Raw genomic sequence first — 21,421 nt, forward strand, 5'->3', positions numbered from 1 at the left:
TCTCTCCTCCTTTCTCCTCTCTCTCTTTTCTTTTCTCCCTTTCCCCTCTCTCTCTCTTCTCTCTTTTTTCCTCTCTCCCCTCCGCCCTCTCTCTTTGTCTTCTTTTCTCTCCTCTCTCTCTCTCTCTCCCTCTCTCTCTTCTCTCTACTCTCTCTATTCTTCTTCTTCTCCTATCTATCTATATCTATCTCTTTCTCTCTATCTATCTATATCTATCTCTATCTATCCATCTATCTCTATCTATCTCTATCTATCCATCTATCTATCTATCTGTCTTTCTATCCTGCTCTCTCTCTCTCTCTCTCTCTCTCTCTCTCTCTCTCTCTCTCTCTCTCTCTCTCTCACTCACTCACTCAGTGAAATATCCTTTCAGCAATTACAATTTTAACGGTCAAAATTAATTGCTTGGAATGTACACGAACATTGATTTTCATCATATTTTCCCGATGTATGTATGACAAATTCCACGTTTCAGGTGTGAAAAAGAAGAAGCGCCACGCCCCGCCTCCACCGCCGCCCCCGCCGCCCGCGCCACAGTTCTGCGAAGACTTACAGAACACCGCCTTCCACATGTACAACGCGTACGAAGTCATTTCCATCCAGACGCACACTTACAAGGAGATCACCATGACTTCGAACGCGCCTCGGCTCCTCAGCACCTTTTCCAGTAATCCGTGCTTGAAGGCATCGAAGGAGACCGGGGATTTCCCTCGGACAGGCAAGAACAGGAAGAAGGCTCAGCAGGTCAGCGCCTCAACCACGAATGCCCATGACGACGCGGAGTGCAGCTATCCGCGAGGTGCCTGCAAGAAAGATAATTTGAAAGTGAGAAAGAATAATAGTCACGTGAGCATCGTTAAGCGCAACATGGAAGCCGGAAGGAAAGGCGCCTCCAGAAGCAGGAATGAAGCGAAGGAGGAGCGAGGAAAGATCACGAAAGAACCCACCTATGAAGAGATCGAAGGCTACCTCGACGACAGCAAGAACGTCATGGAACTGGCGGCGCTGCTGGGGAAGAGGCTCGACCAAGCCCTGCTGAAGCCGACGGTCAGCGAGAGTTGCGCTTCCTCGGCCAAAAATAAAAGCATGTCCTCGGCTTCTAACAAGCAGCTGCCAGCAAAACCACGTCCGAAGAAGGGCGAGGCGGGGGCTGTTAAGGGCACTAGCAAGGATCGTGGTGCGGTCAGTGCTAAGGAGAATGTTAGAGATTGTGATTGCATCTGCTCAGATGAAGTTTGTTGCAATGCCTTGGTAACACCTCAGAGATGCCCCCTACAGCAGAACAAGGGAAAACCTCAGTCCCATAAAACTGACTCCAGTAGACCTAATGGAAATATAAAGACATACATATTCGGCGAACAACCCACGGGCGAACCGACGAAAAAGAAAAGGGCGCTGAAAGAGCGGCAGTGCCACTTAAGCGGTCGCAAGTCCACGGTCGCAGGGAAGAGGACACAAGACAAGAGATGGGCACGCCAGGGCTCTCAGCACGGAATTCGCGACAGAGAAGAGACACAAGCGAGGCTCTGCGGCCGGCTTCTTGAGGACCTCCTTTAAGGCGTCCGCTCGTAAATACAAGGACAATGTAGTGCACACATACAGGAGGCGGCATTCGAAACATGACAAGCACAACGATGCGTACGTCTGTGCAGGGCGCCATTTCGTCCACCAGATTCCCCGGGTCATAATCTCCTGCGAGAACTTGACGGAGAGTCGCAAGGCCAATGCCTTGAGCAGAATCCGAGACTCGTTCCGAGGGAGGCCTGCAGCCTCGGACCCTCGCTGCGGCCACGTCCAAGAATCGGGAGAAGACTCAGCCAACGAACATTCCCGCAGGAGCCGACCGCGTGACGCCAGAGATTTCTACCGCGAAGAAAACGAGTCCCCGGAGAAGTGTCGCGGGAAATCAAGGTCACATTCTTCGACCAGAGAAGACAGACGCGCCTCCTACGGGAGTCTCGAACGTTCGAAGTCCGTTCACGCGAAGAGGACACCCAGACGCGATTCTCCGGCTCTCAGCGATGACCTTTACGTGAGGCGGAAGGCACGTGGCCCGCGAATCGATCTTGCGAAAATGAGATGACCATTGAAGGCTGATATGGACTTTATTGACCTGGATGAAGGAAATATCGAAGGAAAAGGTTCGAAAAAAAATTATGTACATTGGAGTGTATATGAATATTCGGTCGTAATTTGAATTTCAGTGCATATTATTATCATTGTTTAATCCATATTTTAACGTGATGAATCGTACCGTAATAAACGAATGGAAGTGTATTCTATTTTAATAAAACATTAAGAAAATTCGAGCATCTCGTTATAGATCCTGGAAAGGATTGTAAATATAAATTTGAGGTTTTTAGGAATTGAAAGTAACCTTGTCTTCATCACATGTCTTCTCTCTTCGACTCTCTCTCCTTCCTCCTTCTCTCTCCCCTCCTTCTCTCTCTCCCTCCTCTCTCTCTTCTCTCCTCCTCTCTCTCTCTCTCTCTCTCTCTCTCTCTCTCTCTCTCCTCATCTCTCCCTCTCCTCTCTCTCTCTCTCTCTCCTCTCTCTCTCTCTCGCTCTCCTCACCTCTCTCCTCCTCCTCTCTCTCTCTCCTCTCTCTCTCCTCCTCCCTCTCTTCTCTCCTCTCTCTCTATCTCTCTCTCTCTCTCTCTCTCTCCTCTCCCTCACTCTCTCTCTCTCTCCTTCCTCTCTTTTCCTCTCCTCACTCTCTTCTCTTCTCTCTCTCTCTCTCCCTCCTCTCTCTCTCTCTCTCTCTCTCTCCTCTCTCTCTCTCTCCCTCACTCTCTCTCTCTCTCCCTCCTCTCTCTCTCTCTCTCTCTCTATCTCTCTCTCCCTCACTCTCTCTCTCTATCCTCTCACTCTCTCCCTCACTCTCTCCCTCACTCTCTCTCCCTCTCGCTCTCGCTCTACTATGCATTACCATTACCACTTAAACAAAGGAAAAAAGTGTTTTCAATTGTCTTCGAGATTATAAGAGATTATTCGAGATTAGCAAGCATTGCAGGGACATCCGATATGAGCAAATCATACAGAGTCTATAATGGCAAAGCCACTGCAAAATGTGCAAGGCGCCCAGTTTGTATAAACTTCTACATTACTTATTTTGTTGCTCGGAAATTGCACCCTATCACAAACAGCACTTACTGAGACCAGCACATATTGGTTATATTAATTTCATATGATTAGTGACTTTTTTTTACCAACTAGATATGTGAATAATGTAAGCTCAATGATACAGCCCTTCAGACATGTATAACCAAGGCTTGATTAACAGCCCTCTACAAAAATAGTCAGTTTAGACAAATTATATAGCATCTTACCATGGCTTTTTGCAGGGCATGTACATTGTTCTGTATATTTTTATATCAAAATCTAAAATTTCTTTGTCTATCTATCTATCTATCTTATTCAACCACTTTCATTCTCTCACTCTCATTCTTTCATTCCCTCCCTCCCACTCCCTCATTTTCTCATTGTTACTCCCCCCCCCACCTCTCTCTCTCTCTCTCTCTCATATGCTCTCATTCAACATTTAACTGCAGCAACATTATTGCTAATAATTTTTTTACACTTGTATTAAGACAAAACCCTCTAATAGTTCCCATAAGAAAAAGCGTGTCTAATTTTATTACTAATAGTAACGATGGTGGTGATATTTGTTTGAATGACGACAATATTGTTGGCTATTTGATTATAATAATTATAAAGATACTACATATAATGACGATAATGAGAGAGAAAAAATGCATTATTATTATACGAGCGCCTCTACTAACAATAAGAGGAGGAGGAGGAGATATAATACCAAAAAACAACGAAGAGGATTCGAAAACGAAAAGTGCCATGTGCCCTTCGATGTCTGGCACATTTATTGTCCAAATCATTAAACAGTAAATATTCTAAAGCGAAAACAAAGAAGAGAAGAGTAGACCTTGGTGTTACCATGGCCATCGGCACCAACAGCTGTGTGTTCACGCGAGAGTCAGCACTTGTCTGACGCCGAGATGTAAGTGTCATCGCTGCCTGCTGATCTTACACTTTTTCCCGAGTGGTGGAGGGGAAGCTCAGCTGATTACTGGTTGTGGCTTCCAGTAAGAAACGTTTATTTGTCTGTGTGTCGCTGTCTGTGTCTGTGTTTTAGGTTTCCGAATAAATTTGTCATGCATTTCTTAAAATCATTTCTGAATTTTCGCTTGAACTCTTCCATACTTTCCTTTATTTTCTCAACTCATCAGTATCATCATCTGCGCGTCATTCTGTCAGTCGTTTTGTGTGTCTCTGGGCAACAAGTTTGTCATTTAGTTTACCTGTTTTTTATCTCATATTCTCTCTCTCTCTCTCTCTCTCTCTCTCTCTCTCTCTCTCTCTCTCTCTCTCTCTATCTCTCTCTCTCTCAATCTCTCTCTCTCTCTCTTACTTACCTCTCTCTCTCTCTCTTACTTACCTCTCTCTCTCTCTCTCTCTCTCTCTCTCTCTCTCTCTCTCTCTCTCTCTCTCTCTTTACCTCTCTCTTTTACCTCTCTCTCTCTTACTCCCCGATATCTCTAAACAAATAAATAAATAAATAAATAAATAAGTAGACAAATAGATAAAGAGACGAATAAATAGACAAATAGATAAATAGATAAATAAATAGACAAACAGATAAATAAATAGACAAATAGATAAATAAATAAATAAATCGGTAAGGATGAAGAATGACGAGGAAAGGAATAAACGAAGAATTGACAGAAGCGCACGTGTTGTCAGCCGAACCCCTTCTTCAGTTCGACTCGGTGGCCGCTCGAGACCAGACCTAAGAATCGAAGCGAAAGAAAGGCGAGAGACGAAATATGGGAAACTGTGTCAGGGGTGTTCATGCGGGCAAGGTCAGGTGAGTCGATATATAGTTTTTATTTCTTATAATATCTGTGAGGAGAATGATTGATGTGCAGATTCCGAATGTCGCGTATGTAAAATAGTAAGGAATACATTACTTCTACGTAATTGTGCATATTAATTATGACTGGTTGCTATTTTTTGGGGGAGGAATGAGAGGATTACGAGATTATTTTAGATCCAATAAGTTTAAATTTTATACGCAGTCGGTTTGTCCATAAAATATTAAATTTAACCGCCCGTATCTGATGGGCCTTATCAATCATTCTTTTCCATCAGTTTACATTATCCATCCTTGGCTTTCTAGGTTAACGTCATCCCGCATAGTCAGTGTTAATATGACCTCGATACTCCGCCCCGGAAATAATGATGCGAAACTCATATAACATCATATATCTTTCTTTCTATAAATTACGTTGGGTTGTTTTATATTTTTACATTTCTTTAGTTCGTCTTGCATTCACATCGTGCCCTATATAGAATACTTTATTAGTCAGAGGAAGGAGTTACTGTTTAAAGTGACAGTAAAGATTTTTAGTTGTAGGTCGTAAGTTCAGTAGTATTTGTGGTAGGGGTGGGGGCGGTGGTAGTGGTAATACTGTTGGTAGTAGTAGCAGTGGTGGTAATACTGGTGGTAGTAGTAGCAGTGGTGGTAATACTGGTGGTAGTAGTAGCAGTGGTGGTAATGCTGATGGTAGTAGTAGCAGTGGTGGTAACGCTGTTGGTAGTAGTAGCAGTGGTGGTAATGTTGTTGGTAGTAGTAGCAGTGGTGGTAATGCTGTTGGTAGTAGTAGCAGTGGTGATAATACTGTTGGTAGTAGTAGCAGTGGTGGTAATACTGTTGGTAGTAGTAGCAGTGGTGGGGCAATGCCATTGGTAGTAGTAGCAGTGGTGGTAATACCGTTGGTAGTAGTAGCAGTGGTGGTAATGCTGTTGGTAGTAGTAGCAGTGGTGGTAATGTTGTTGGTAGTAGTAGCAGTGGTGGTAATGCTGTTGGTAGTAGTAACAGTGGTGGTAATGCTGATGGTAGTAGTAGCAGTGGTGGCAATGCCGTTGGTAGTAGTAGCAATGGTGGTGGTATTATGGGTAGTAGTAATGGTGGTAATATTGATGGTGGTAGTAGTAGTAATGGTGGTAATAATGGTAGTTGTAATGGTGTTAATATTGCTGGTAGTAGTTGTGGTGTCAACAACAACCGCCATAATCATCATTATGTATATTTGTACTCTTTTAGTTTTATATAAATTCAGTAGCCTTAAGAAAAATGTCACATAGCATCAAATAAATATGAATGGAAGCAAGAACAACAGAGTAGTACTAGCATCCTTCATAGCTGAGATAGTTCTGTGTAAACAAGATTTTAACAATACACCCTATGAGACAGATTGTATTAGAAAATTGACAAAATCATTCTCAGTCAACAAGGTATATAGTGGTTCATCACACATACTAGTCTTCTATATGGGACAATTTCTATTTTAATTTATTTGTCATAAACTTTCAATATCAGTCTTCAAAATGCTAATTATATTTCTCTTCCTTCATTTAATTGTCTATGTAGTTCATGAAACATCTTGAATATTATTTTCAATGTCTTAACCTTGTAACGCTACCTAATCACCCCCTCCCCCCCGTCCCTTGCTCGTTGTTGTCGGGGGGGGGGGGGGCTTAGGAGACGGGTACTGAGGCCCAATGTAGGGGGTTACCCTTATTTTGGTCCTCAGCCCTCCCTCAACTAATTTTGCATGGTCTCTTCTTCTCCCCCTTTCTGTTCCATTTTCTTCAGCCCTTGTTCTGTCCACTTATCCTAATTGTTAACTCATTTTGCAGTTCTCGCCATAATACTCTATCATAATGCTCCCTACTCTTCTAACTCCTTCCCCTTCTAACCTTTACCATATACTTTGCCTCATCAGCCCCCTTTTAACCTTTTCACTACCATACTACCTTCTAGTACTGTTCAACCTGTAACTTTACCCTAATCATGAACTCATTCCTAACCCTTTTCATTACCATACTTTACCATAGTACCATATGACCTTTGATGTCATATAGCACTTCCTTAACTCGGAGCTTTGTCCCCAAGCCTCACACTATCACCATATTTTGGATATGGCGCTAATGAACTTAGATGTTGACACAATAGATAATGAATACCTAATCATTTTAGTCCAACTTTCCTTTGATGTCATTGTCCCTCCTTCATCCATTTTAAGCTATTCTACGATTATTTTACACTGATATGTTGAAATACTTTCTACTCACTACTGTTTTTTATTCCAAATTCTCTTCCAACTTGTGCATGCATTTATATATAATTGATAGCTAACTAATCAAGGTAAAAAGGCACAATAATTTGTTTATTTCTGAGCTTAGTATTTTTGTACAAATTATATATCTTCCTGTATCGGAAAATAATTATGTATTCCCTTTTTCATTCCAGGGAAGCTAACCAACAATCATACAGGACAGACAGTCAAGTAGACTCCAAGACTCCTCAGCCTGTTGAAACACCAGTCTCCTTAGACATTCCAGCATGTGACAATGAAATTTCTGACTCATATTTGTTTGATAATGAAGGGCCACACAACAATTCCCAGGAAAGAGGAACTGACCACTCCATGATGCTTAGCAAGAGTCAAGAACAATGCATCACGAAAGATATTCCACTGATGACCAGTGTATCAATAGAACAAGACATAGTTTTCTTAAATGACTTTGATCATGCCTTGGAATATAACTGTCAAACTTGCACTCTTCTACAAGAAAGGATACAGATGCTGTTAAATCAAAATAGATCTAGGGAGGAAAAGACTCATTTTAGTGATCATGTCACTGATATACAAGATTCCCTGATGTGTGGGACCTCCATTTTACTGCCTCAACATGAAGACTTGCAATCCACCAGCACTGATAACAGATTTGAAAAGAGCACATACTTCCATCAGAGGTCTCAAGATGAAAACTGTGAAGGCCATGTAAGTATTGAAGACAGAGAGTCAGATTTATATAAAGTGCAAGAAGGTCCAGGTACAAACTGGCAATTTGGGAACCATTATTTCAATGAAACTCATGAAGATGAGGCATCCAAAGATGATAATGCAAATACAAGGGACTTCTTCCCAGATGCAAGTTTATGGAAACTCCCAATCAATGATTTCCTTAGCATAGGTGGCAAAGGAATCAGTGTTGAAGCATTAGGTTGTGAAGTGACACTTGGCCCTCAAGTAGGGATTTCCATCTTTGGAAATAGAATACTTTAAAATATATAAATTGAAGCTAACAAACTTTAAGTGATGATAATTCTGATGGCATGATTATGTATTATGTAATTTATTACATTAATATCTTCTGTCTTATGGATGCTTTTGGACTGGATTTGTTATCTAGTTTAGGTTCAGCACTTGTAACACAAATTAGATTTAAATGTGGGCTTTGGAAAATCTGATGATAAAATTCAAAATACGTTTGTTATTATTCAAGCAGGAAGTTTCATATTTAAAATAAGGAATAAACCATGTTTAATAAAAAAAAAAAAAAAAAAAAATTGGGTAATTTGAATTAAAATTGTAATATAGGCCAAGATTTTTTTAAAAGTCAGGGAAATTGTTAGGTTGGTATTGTGTAAACACTAAAGGAGTTTTGAGCACTTAAAAACCTTGTGCTGCAGAAAGGGGTAAAAAAAACAGGCACAAAATTATTTGTATTTATACACTGTACAGAAGCTTTGCATATAAATGAATTTATATTCATTTGTTTAAAAAATCCTGAAGACAGAAAGGGTGAAAACTGGAGTCGAAAGTGTGTTTATGGCCAAGCCTTCTTCCTAACTGTTTTTTGCAAACTGTCTTCAGTAACCCAAAAAAGCATTCAAGTTGGTCCAAAAAGCTTTGTTAAAGATCTTAATACCTGTTAATCAGCCTACCACATGTACAGAACTACTTTCTCCCTCTTGTCTATGATTTAGTATGTCTGCTGCTTTGGAGATTTATCCTCACTAACTTAACAACCGATCATACTCCAACATGACAGCTTTAGCTGCAGCTCAATTCTTTCATGTTTTGGGGAAGTTTGAAATGTATATTTAACAGTCAACATGAAAACCAGGGGGATGTAATCAGAGATATACACCTGTAATATACAATAAATTATTCTTTCTCCATATTTTTTTACTGTAACAGATAAAAAAAATATCTTGTTAAGAGTATAAGAAAATATGAGATTTCATATATCTATATACCTTCAACCTCAAAAAGAACAGATAGTAACTGGAACTATTCTTTTAAAACATTTTAAGTATTTAACTTCAACCCTTAACTCCTCCTCTTTAAGTACTACAAAAACGTTGCTGCAACACCAAACTGAAGGCCCTGGTTTGGTCTGTCACCACGCTGCAGCAGAAGTGGGATGCAGTAGTTCAGCTCAACCCGTGCAAATCCTCCTAAACTCATGGCGAGACCTGCCCCGTAAGAGAGTCGCATGTCCCGTATGAGGGTCTGGAGGTTTTCTTTGTAGTCGTCCGCTGGGGGAAGAGAAACTCAAAATAAATTACTAATGCTTTGGAAATGAGCAGCAGCAGGAATGACAAATTATGCAATCTATAGATACTCATTAAATGAAGCACTCTTAAATAGACTCCACACAAAAATTAACCATTTGCCGACAGTTGGCATGTACGTACATGCCATGGCAGGGCAGGACTATCTGCCGGGGGCATGTACATACATGTCATGAGTTTTTGTTTTGTTACAATCACAGCAAAATATTATTTTTCTGCTACTGAAAGTGTGATTAAGTCGTTTTTAACACTCATTATTACTATGCAAAAAAATAATAATAATAATAAAAAAAAAAATAAAATAAAATAAAATACAACAAACTGACAATTTCATTTTATTTTTTAACTCCATGATGCCACACACTGTTTACTCGGTCTATAGTCTGAATAAAATAATGATGAACTATGGAGTCTATATAACAACAAAAATATCCTTCAGTCTCAATTTATCAAGAAATATGGCAAGTAGAGACTTTAGAAAATACTGATAAGTGAAAATACAACATATGCTCGTAGTATTACGAAGAAACGGCATGGGATGCTGGTATTTGGCATGAGTGGTCGCGCATGCTAGGGCGACGATATAAGCCCCCAGCATATAAGCCACTATGAATACTACCCGTCGGGAAAGGGTTAAAACATGCACAAAATTTAATCTGCTCTTACTCATGACAAAGTCCCCAATGTTTCCTGTATTTACAAAACCATGTAGTCTGAACTTCTCACTGATGGAGCCACCACGTGAAAGTAGAGGTAGAGGGATGTAGGCATGTAGTGCTGCAGCCCAAAACATCTGTGGGAAGAGTTTTACATAATTATTTAGCCATATACAGGTACAGCAATAACGCAATATTATAAAAATCACCTTATGGTTCATTTGTTGCTGCTGTTTGCATATGGATTTTATTTAAAGACGTAACATAAACTGGCAAACTGTATATAATGGCCGCACACTTTACCTTGTTTGAGATATCCAGATACTTTTGAGAAATTTGGCTCATCAGCATTGATCATAACATAGTACACTACAAGGTGCTGCATGCTACAATTTTAAATTGGTATAATTTTTCTTTTTAAGTCAATGCAGATACTGTATTTAAGGTGTAGATCACTCTGAATGGTTACTTCTCTATACAGACATTCCTCATTCTTCACCAGAAGACAATTTTTAAAAATAACAAGAATAAAGAAAAAGAAAGAACCCCAGGATAGTAAAATATTTTTTACAAAAAATGTCAAGCCTTTTAAATATCAGACCTAACACAAAATATTACACATTTTAAACTCTGAAACTCTTGTGTTATTCATGATTAGCAAGGCAGACACATGTGAACCATAAATAATTAAAATCTGTATTTGACAATACTAATAATTCTTACTTATCAAATTGAAGAGTGTCTGTATAGTTATTAGTTGGTAATATAGGAATAAAACTTTTACTTTTCTACTTTCCACTCTGCGCAAAAACTATTACATACCAAGAATGGAAAGTTTCAAGGGATTTTCTTCTCTACTTCAACCATCAGTTTCATTTAACTGTTGTGCAGATGAAACAAAATATCAAAGAAGGAAAATGTTTCCCATATACTAGCTTCACATTTATAAAATGGATTTTTAAAATTCAACTTGTCTGTTTTCTCAAGGCAGTGTACCTGGCACTTAGATATACAGCAACAAAATGCAAACATGCATCCATACCCTTATTCACTCACATACCTACACAGATCACATATTAATATATTCACATTAACACACATCCATTCAATCCCTCACTCTCATTCATTTGCTTTCAATTTCATTTGCATACTCACACTCTCTTTATCAACTTGGTCTCCCTGAAAAACAAGACAAGACACAATGTAAAGACAAAGACAAAATAAAAATCACAATGATATCTCCATATCTACCTCTGCCCCAAGAGAACACCCGTCGCTGTGTGGTCCAACTCCTGCCATCTCAAAGCCTCTAAGATTCATGGGGCCACCGAGCATGAAGCGGTCTGTAATGCAGTGGGTTTTGTTGTTCCTCAGTGGCAGAAGGTGGCCTGCCTGTAGTGACCCTTGGATGACCTGTTAAAAACAGTTTTCATGTAATTATTTTTTTCTTCTTTTTTTTAGAAGGTTGTCATGCTTGAATGATGTGTTTCTTATTACTTATTTTACATAGATGTGTTCAGGCATGATTTCAAATCACAGGTAATGAACACTGTTTAAGATCTTTGGCTTAACAATTTTAAAAAATACAGTAAATAAATACCAATCTGTCCTATGATAAAAAATAAAATTTCCCAGCGTAAAACATGACCATACTGAGCCAAAGAGCAACATTGCTTGTATAAATACTTAAGTAATGTTAATCTGAAAATTTCATCAGAATTTACTGTATTTCTTTTTATGCTATCAAATGTACATATTCTTGTATAGATAGATAGATTAGAGTCATTAAGCAGACAGATATATAGATATAGATTTTGAACTTACAAGTTCTTTTGTCACTGGAACATTCACTTGCATATCTAGTTCATTCTTCAAGAAGCCAATATCTCCTCCTAGACCTGCCAATTCATTCTGGAAAATAATTACACAACTTCAAGGATCATAAAATAAGGCAAGTGCTAAGTGCTACTGTAGATATGGCTTTATTGCTTTCATATAAGCATTTAGGATTAACCTTGTACTCTATCTTAGAATACCATTTAAATACTGGTACCTACATGAAAGTTTTTTATGATTCATCTATAAATTAATACATTTCACATTATGTCTATCTTAGAATTATAATAATACAAAATCACTATTCACCTATTTAAAAAACTGAAGACATAGTTCACTGCAAATTTCAAACAACTTTTTTTATAAAGAAAAAAAAAGTTTCCTACCTTTAAAGTAAAGGTGACTCCATCAGTTGGGAAAACCAAATCATCTCTCTTATCAACATTCAGCTCGTGACGGAGGGAGGACTTGAGGGAATGGCCGGCTTGTTCCCTCACAGCAAAGGCAGTGGACCGAGACAGACAGGAGAGGTGACGCCAGCATCCTTCAAGAATGAGTTTCTGTTGTACCTATTTAATAATTTTGGAAGAGAAAGATTGAGAACATGTCATGTAAACCAAACAATTCAATGCATTATCATTTTTGCCAATTACAAAATTTAGCATAGCTTTTTACAGTACAATAATCACATGCACACAAACAGCCCATTGGAAACAAGCTTTCTGAACTACTTACATTTGGTGCAGAGTTGAAAGCAAGATTAAGTAATGCTCCACGGTCTAGTTCTCTGAAGCCAGACCATGGAGCTTCTGACCCTTGTTGGATAAAGACTTGCAGTTAGTCTGGAAACCAAGACTTATAATGATTAATATTAATTTCAATCCTTTGTATGCAAGGACATGTACTGTCCTGTATGAATTTTGTTGCATGTGCTCAACATGTGCTCACCCACCTAAGAGTCAATTAGTAGGGCCAACATGACCTCACCTCATTTCCCCATCCCTAGAAGATTTTTTTTTCTTATGCTATTAATGTGAATACTGTTATCATTATTAACATTATAATATAATAACATTGTCAAAATACAAAAACTTTCCAAAGAATCAAGCAAAAGGGGTAGTAATCAACTCCATAATAACAAAGTACTTGTGGGGCCATCTATCTGTAAACACAATCAATAACCTGACATCACAATGGACTTGGCATGTATGTTCTGCCATCCCAGCACTAGTTAATCAGCTATACCTAGCAGAATACAGAGATCTTCGAGAAAATGAAAAATTAGCTTGAACCTATGAAAATAATAAATATATAATGATATCTGTTCCTTAAAATTACTTGCACAAGTTCCTTCTAGGGATAGGAATACAGTTGTTAGTTGTCCTAGTATTGCTAGTAATAAAATCCTAATAAGACTATCATTTCTCTTGCATTAAACTGTGATCATATAATGTACTACAAGATAAAAAAAGACTACAGAAACAAAAACTTGCAGTAACTTACACAGTACTTGCTTCATTATGAAAAGGTTTTACAAATGTTGAATAGAAGGATGAACTCCTTTTGGTGCCGTGGGAATATTCAAGACTAAGCTCCTCCGCCCGGCCAAAGATGTTCTTCAGCATCCCTCCTGTGGTCACTGTTCCCTCATTGTTTCCCACACTGGTGTTGACCTTTGCACCCAGAAAGTTCACTTCCCGCACCTCAAAGGTTACCTGGAACATAGGAACATTTATAGTGGATATCTGTAAGTATACATATATGTAAAAATCAAAAATATACCAAAAAAATTTACAGATATACATAAGTGTATCTTAAAACAAATTATTATTTCGATTAAACATACTGAACAAAGCCTAAACAGAACAACGAATTTTGATACTGAATACCATTTACATGAATAACCCCTGAAAACTGATAGAATCTTATCTACAACAGGTAGAAAATTACATTTGTGGGTCATTATGCACGCATATGAGTACATAAAAAGAATTGCTAGTTACAAAGTCTCTACTATCACTGACTTCTTATTGGTGCAATCATGATTTTGATGATCAATAACAATGCCATCCATTCTTAATTTATTTTACTGTTTTTATGTTGTGGTTTCTATCAATATTAACCCACTGACACAAACTATAAAAAAGCTGGTATGGTATGTACATACATGCCCACTCCATTGGCATTAGGTTAATACAAAACCACTGTGGGCAGTGCATGTAAACATGTGTTTTCAGCATCAAAAGTTTAAAACGCCTTAGTCATCGGATACTCCAGTTTTAATTGGTTGATTTATACAATCTCCTTTTGAGAAATACTGACATAAGATGTCATTTTAAAGTTTTAGACTCATTATTATGACACAAAAATCTAAAATGCAAAAGTAACATCTATTTGATTCATATTATAACAAAAAATCTCTGAAATTAAATTTTAATTACAGTACATGAAAGCTGTATTTAAGTCAGCTAACAACTACTGTCTAGTGGAAGGTCTTGTATGTAAATTCATAACCATTCCCAATTATACTAGCACACTCTGCTATAATGAGATGTTCTTATTACTTGCAATAATGTAACAATAATTGTATATAAAGTTTTATTATGCAATGGAAATCAGCCATAAAAAACTCACCTCAATTCCATCATCTCTAGCATCTGGCCCTTCGTATGTATCAATAAAAACACCAACATCCTTGAAACATCCTAATTTTGCTAATCTTGATCTTGCTTCATGGATCTTTAAAATTACCTGAAAAACAAATGTTACACATTATTTTGACTACCGACACCCTATTGTTATTTCCTCTCTGTTTCCACAAAAAAGAATTAATCTTTTCTTCATCTAATCTATAATATTAACATTCACAGTCAGAAATGGTCTAACTACTTGTAAACAAACACATACTGAGTAGAAGTCCTGGGCAGTGAAGACATCTCTGACGGTATTAATGACGATGTCATCCTTTGTGCGAGCCAGCCCATCAATGTGGACTCTTTGCACATGGGCCTGAGAAAGACAAAGCAAAGACAAATCATCTCAGTACATCAGACTGTGAAAAAGTATCAATATCAAAATTATCTTTTTAAAAATTAACTTCATATACAGATCAGGATAGAATCCCAGATCACACTACAACTTTTCAATTAACAAGGGGTTTTCTCTTTTTTAACAACCTCTTTTTTCAATTACATACTACTCCTACTCATGGTTCAGTGGGGAGATCTTCCTGCAAAATCACTGTATGCATACTTGAAATTCTCTGGCACTACCATTTTCAGAGTAAAAATAAACATTATTAGCAAGCAAAGTTGTGCATTGTGGATCCAAACAACTCATTGGTAATCTGATATTATGAATTTCTGTAATAAGGCATAAAAATAAAATAAATGCATGCCTCCCCTTCTAAACTAGGTGGGGAGCAAAACAAGGAAGGATAGCTTACAATCTCTTCATCGACTAAACAAAGAGCAACTTACTTGTCAATGTGAAATCATGCTTATAACCCACTGCCACCAGGGGTAGCATGTACATACATGCTATGCCCCCTGTGAGTTGAGTTTATTAATTGTCTTTATACATAGATCTCATGAGGTCACAAGGTCTACGAATTGACTCCTTGGTGGCTAAGCACTTGTAGAGAAATCTATGTGTATAGACATTTTATAAAACAAAACTACAGTGAACATTATATTTTCCTGGCATCATTGGGATAAGCATAATCAAAGCATTTTCCAGGATTAATAACTTCCTTATCACTTCTATCAAATTAAATATAGACATGCTAAAAGGATATCTTTCTTTTCACTAGCATAATTATTATTCAGAGCAAAATTATTCACAAAGATTAAGGGTGCTGGAGTCTATTTCCATAATGAGATAACATAGTAAAGTTAGCTGTGCATAGATTTGAAAAATGTACATCATGTAAACAAGCACAAAGACATTTTCAATGTGAAATAACCTTAAAATTCAATCTTTTTCTGAATTTTCACAAGCAAAAAATATGTAAAAGGGGCAAGAAAACAAGAAATTCCACTTTAAACAAATGGGGAAAAGAGAAGCAAATTTACGGTATGACATGCAAAGCGACTGGATTGGGTTAGCATTCTGACCTGAGTATTCCTCAACTTCTTGTTCATAACCTGAGCTTTTTGCTCAGCCAGCCTTTCTCTAATACTCTTTAGTCTTTTTCTTAGTTCCTCTCTCTCTTCCTTGCTAATATGCTGAAAGTGTAAGTAGACCTATCAGTCTGTGGCTTTTAAAATGCTAGAAGAACAGTACTCAGCACTGGGTAGGAAGGTGTTGTACTAGGATAATTGAAAATGCTGAAAATTTAAATGACATGCTGCCACTGTTCTTTACTACTTCATAAAAGAGAAACACAACAGTCACATGACAGAAGAACAACTAAGCTAATGATATGCAAATAATCTGTGATACTCGGAAACCACTACTATCTTTAAACAAGAAAGAAAAGGGAATCAATACTAACAATACTTATAAGTTAGAATATCTCAAAGACATCACTGCTAACACACCTACTGACCCTGAAACAATTCTCATAGTTAGACCTATGCTGGGAACCCAATCCTATCAAAAACTAATTTAGAGGCTGATTTCAAAATTCAAGTAAACAACCTTCTGAAAAAAGGACAATCCAGATAAACTTACATACACAAATATATGCACTAATACCTATGTATATTCCAGAACAACAGTGATCCAAAAAAACTCATATTTATTAAGAATATCACTAAATCAAAGAATGAGACAGAGGAGAGAGGAAATCAAAAAGACTATATCCAATAACTTTTAAAATCTGAATTGTTTTTACATTAATCAGAAATAATCAAGTTCTATTCCTATCTTTTAGAGAAAATCACTACTTGAAGTAAAATTATTACTGAACTAGTAGTAAAATCTGTCTGTACTGAGAAAATTTAAGTTCAAGTTCTGTTTTTTTTTTTAATCAAAACTTCCAAGCTCATTAGCACCAACAAAATACAGAATAGAAATGACGTAACATGAACTTGGTGAATTATACTGTGATTTAAATCTATCTTTCTTATATTACTACTGCATGCAAAATATAACTATCTAACAAACTGTTTAAATCAACTAAACTGAGCTATACTGTCTTCAGTGGGGTTTCTACGACCATTCATATTTTTAAACCCACTATTGACATGTAAAGTGTTATTTTTTATGTCAAAGAATACAAACAATATCTTAGAATTAAGATTAACATAATGTTAGTAATTTACAAAAAACAAAGCAGACACAAAATGGACAAAAAGTGACACCTACTGTCTTCTGTTCACATGTAAAAAATGCTTAACATTAGTGAGCCACACAAAACCTGTTAGTAATACCAATGCATCTGCTAATATTTTTTTTAAATAATCTGTCATTGTCATCACAATGGAAGGAAAAAAAAACTCTTTTTAACATGTTAGTTACTTAAAACTTATTATAAAATCTGCCAGAATAATTACCTTCATTGCCTGGAAGTCTACTTTATGCCCATCGTGCTCTTCTTGTTCTGGACTCTGGAAACAAAATTCAAAAGTCAGGAATAATTCTATAAGCCCTGGGAATATAGCAGTTATTTACTTCAATGGCTTAATAAAAAGCTTACAATAAGATCATCAGTAATCAAACAATTTAAAATCTCACTTGTTCTCTAATCTGTATCCCAGCCTCTCGATGTCTCCCTAACTCCCTGTCTACTAGCATCTCCCTGACTACATGTCTCTAAAACAAAGCAACACAACCAATGTATCCATTATTCATATACTACACTTGCTACAACACCCAATATAACATACATCAAAAATCAACAGTAATCCTAACAAGGCCAGATGCAGCCCTCTAATCCCCTAATAATCCCAGGGTACTTATCCTAACCTCCTGTAACGAGAGCAAAACTTAACCAGTTCTAGATCTATTTTATTTAACCAACTGTAAGCTGTTCAGTTTGGTATATTTCTTTTCTGCAATACTGTTCATATTTTTTTCAATATTTGTTACTGTTATGTTACTGACAGATATAGCTACACTACTATGTGTTTAATAGTGACCATCAACAGTGATGACATTGGCCCCAAAGCTGTAGAAGGCACATTATATCAAAGATATTAAATGTAAAAAGAAAAAAATACAACATATCAAATATTTCTACGCAGTAGCACCACAAGTCAGTAGTTACAGCAATGGCTATCTGGGAGAGTCAAACTCTACATCTATCACACATGTCTTTCTCTTTAACTTCCACTAGTGATAGGTCTGCTGTATATGTTGTAGCACAATAGCCTGGGGTATACAATTTTATGGACTGGTAAAGGGGTATGAACAATGAGCAATATTATCCTTAAGAAGTTCTATAACTTACACAAGCTCTATCATCTCAGATTATACAAAGAAGGCAAGTCTGTAGACTTGGCATGGGAGAGTGGTACACCAGCCCCTAAAAGGTCTGCTTTAACTTATGGGGAGTTGCAAGGGATAAAGGCCCCTTGCTATTACAAACTAGTGCAACATTCATGTAAATCTTTAGAAGAGACTACAGTGGCTTTTATTAGACCCTTTTACTTGTACTTGCATAAGCTGCATTCTAGTTAAATCTAACTGAAAGGTGCTGTGATCTCTGACAGATAACCTTATAATTTCAAGGCAAATATGATAATGGTATAGCATCAAGCAATTTCTACAGTCTCTGTGCTCAGCCTTAAAGAAGTATCTGTACACTTCCAACATATATTCGATCAAGATTACGAGATCTGCCTTGTTCCTTATTTGACAATACATTGACAGGAGGCGTACATGCTTTTTTAGGACAAAATATAAATGACAGAGGTTTGCTGGTCTTTGCAAAAACATCAATGCAAGAGCATAAGTAGGTATAATGGCTTAATCAACTGATGCAAGGTTAGTGGTGGATATCCACGACCTCTACAAAATATTTGCCCTTATTAGCAATATACTTGATAATGTGATTTTTTCTCTCCCTACTAAACATTCTCTATAGGACTGCATGACTGAATGAATACTGAGAAATAATAAGGAATAATAAGAAATAAGAAATAATAAAACTGTGATAAGCACATAAAATAACAGACATTAAAAATTATGTACATAAATTAAATGTACCACAACAATCCCTTTTCAAATTAATTACATATATATTTGTGGAGGTAAGTTCAACAATACTGTGGCCTTTTCATCCTCCACTCTATCAAAGGAAAAAAAATTATTATCAGGTAAATTCTGGCAACACAAAACTTGTTGACCTCTCTGGCAATACATCTGCTGATAAGGACCCAGCCTGAGTTCTATCTTGCTGAATACACATGGGTAAGGTATCTTGATCTTATCAAAACTCAAAGAACAGAGGACACTGTGTTACTTTTCCCAGAGGAACTGCCTTTACTTTTTACCCAACAATTCCTATGGTATACTCCATACCCTCGCTAATTATCGGGACCTGTACTGTTACTGTCCTTGATCAGCATAGAATAAAGCTACAATGAATGAACACTGAAGATTACAATTAATCCATTAATATCCTTGTGGTATTTGTTACTGAGTGTGATGCACCCTCCAGAGACAAAGTCCCAAATCCAGAATAATGCATGAATACAAAATCCAAACACAACCAAACCTACCTTCTATTTACACCTTAGACAGGGGGGTAAGACTACACAGTACCCTCCTTTATTAACACTTTGTATGAACTTACAGAAAATACAACATTAAGAACTGTGGGTGTGTGAGGGTGTTGTGGACTTAGCCTCTGAGTGGTGACACACAGAGGGTATTTTCCGTAATTTACTGGTAAATATGAGGCCACTGCAGATATACCTGTATTGTTTCCTACTCTATCTTTTATGTTCTAGAAGATGGTAGTGTTCATATCCTTCTACCTCTATGCATTGCTCTCAGTAACATTAACCATCCTTGTTATTAGTGTACCTTTTGGTGTGAGATATCATTTCTTACATAACAGGAGAAGCATAATTATAAACCAACATGTAGAAGCATATACCATCGTCCTTTAAGTATATTCTTGATGCTGCCAACTATATAATAACTGGAACTATTTTTTTTTTTTAAATTGACCTAAATAAAGCAACCTAAGGAGCCTCACCGTGTCTGGACTTGCCTTACCATGAATAGCCCATGACATCATATAGAAACCTTCTAAACTCCTCTCGCACTCCCTGGAAAAAAAGGCTCGTAAAACATGGCGTTGGGACATTGATAATAAAGCTTCTAGGCAATTCTGTCGTGCCTCCCCACATCCTCTTAAGTAAGAAAACCACTTCAAGGGGAGGTCTTGGGAGAAGGTCTTCTTCCCGTTAACACGTCCCCTTCACCTTCCCCCTCTATTTACACCCCCTATTCGACCCTATTCCTCGCCTCCCATTAGCCTGACAGCTCCCCCAAGACTTCGAGCCCGATCTTCCAGTCAGCAACAAGGTCTTACTTTTGCGTGCACGGTTCCCATTTTGATGTTTCATGCGTTTTTTGCCTCACTTGTCCTCCTGGTCTTGTTGTTTTCCTCGCCTCCCCGGCCCGGCCACTCGACACCGTTGCCAATGCCATGTGGCGGGGGACCCTTGTGAGCACTGGCCTCATTTTCTCGCTTTTCTGCGTATTTCCGGGTAGATTTTGCCTTAATTTTCCTTCTTAGATTGTTGTGATTAGATTCTTTAGGCGTGCTTGTCTGTGTGTCAGTCTATCATGTTCGTTTTTTATTTTGTTTATGGGTTTATGTTTGTTTTTCCGAACTGGCAACGATTGTTATTATAATTCGAGAGAAAATTGTATGCATTCGGGGAATATGCCGTAATAACATCACCTATGTCTTTTTAACACTATCAGCCTCTATAATAATAATTATAAATACTGGTATATACCTGTGTAAACGACCGACAGGAGATTTATAGAGTTTGTGTTTGGGCATTTCTGGGCGTGGCGGGCTGTTCAATTAATGCTGTCAACACCCACGCAATTATCGCCACACAGTCCTTCATGTCCAAATAGATGGTGGTGTGCATGCACGCGAATATTTTGTGTATAAAAAATATATGCGTATACACACTCCCACATGCACGCGCACGTACCTGTTTGTGTGTGTGTGTGTGTGTGTGTGTGTGTGTGTGTGTATGTGTGTGTGTGTGTGTGTGTGTGTGTGTGCGTGCGTGCGTGCGTGCGTGCGTGGGTGCGTGCGTGCGTGCGTGCGTGCGTGCGCGCGCGCGCGTGTGTTCTTACCTAGGTGTTTCACTACTATAGAAGAACTAAACTCAGAGTCTCATCTGCTACATCTAAATTATCATATAAGCTATTTTTAATTGATGCACAACTTTGGCACACAAAACGTTGTTATGAGATAGTCCTCTCGTTTCTCTTGTGTTTCAGAAAACCTTATCTAACTTCACTCTTCCTGTTACATGGTTTGTACTGCATTATCATTGTTATT

General features: G+C 37.8%; 3 protein-coding genes across 3 annotated transcripts in view; 2 read left to right on the forward strand and 1 right to left on the reverse strand.

Annotated features, from left to right (window-relative positions):
* LOC119583173 overlaps positions 1–2,304 on the forward strand; it is a 14,844-nt gene extending 12,540 nt beyond the window's left edge. The window contains 2 exon segments of the mRNA XM_037931669.1: positions 476–1,419; positions 1,421–2,304. Of these exon segments, the coding sequence (XP_037787597.1) occupies positions 476–1,419; positions 1,421–2,083 (1,607 nt within the window). The 3' untranslated portion in view covers positions 2,084–2,304.
* Positions 2,305–4,658: 2,354 nt separating this feature from the next.
* On the forward strand, positions 4,659–9,047 carry LOC119583200. The gene is made up of 2 exons (XM_037931681.1): positions 4,659–4,882; positions 7,331–9,047. Exons 1-2 carry the CDS (start codon positions 4,842–4,844, stop codon positions 8,148–8,150), a joined length of 861 nt encoding a protein of 286 aa, XP_037787609.1. The 5' UTR covers positions 4,659–4,841; the 3' UTR covers positions 8,151–9,047.
* Positions 8,582–20,573, reverse strand: LOC119583189 (sorting and assembly machinery component 50 homolog). The gene is given in 13 exon segments (XM_037931671.1): positions 8,582–9,409; positions 10,112–10,238; positions 11,353–11,514; positions 11,926–12,012; positions 12,324–12,506; positions 12,673–12,759; positions 12,761–12,779; positions 13,441–13,652; positions 14,572–14,688; positions 14,845–14,946; positions 16,053–16,163; positions 17,436–17,489; positions 20,426–20,573. Coding segments are annotated over 13 exon segments (1,470 nt in total). The 5' UTR covers positions 20,447–20,573; the 3' UTR covers positions 8,582–9,221.
* Positions 20,574–21,421: the final 848 nt, after the last annotated feature.

The sequence above is a fragment of the Penaeus monodon genome, chromosome 2 (assembly GCF_015228065.2).
Source record: "Penaeus monodon isolate SGIC_2016 chromosome 2, NSTDA_Pmon_1, whole genome shotgun sequence".
Lineage (NCBI taxonomy): Eukaryota > Metazoa > Arthropoda > Malacostraca > Decapoda > Penaeidae > Penaeus > Penaeus monodon.

Bases quoted from the DNA above. Each gene is read 5' to 3' on its own strand.
- LOC119583200 (XM_037931681.1), top strand. From the start codon at position 4,842: ATGGGAAACTGTGTCAGGGGTGTTCATGCGGGCAAGGTCAG. The intron at 4,883-7,330 runs GTGAGTCGATAT...TTTTCATTCCAG, and splicing joins GTTCATGCGGGCAAGGTCAG to GGAAGCTAACCAACAATCAT.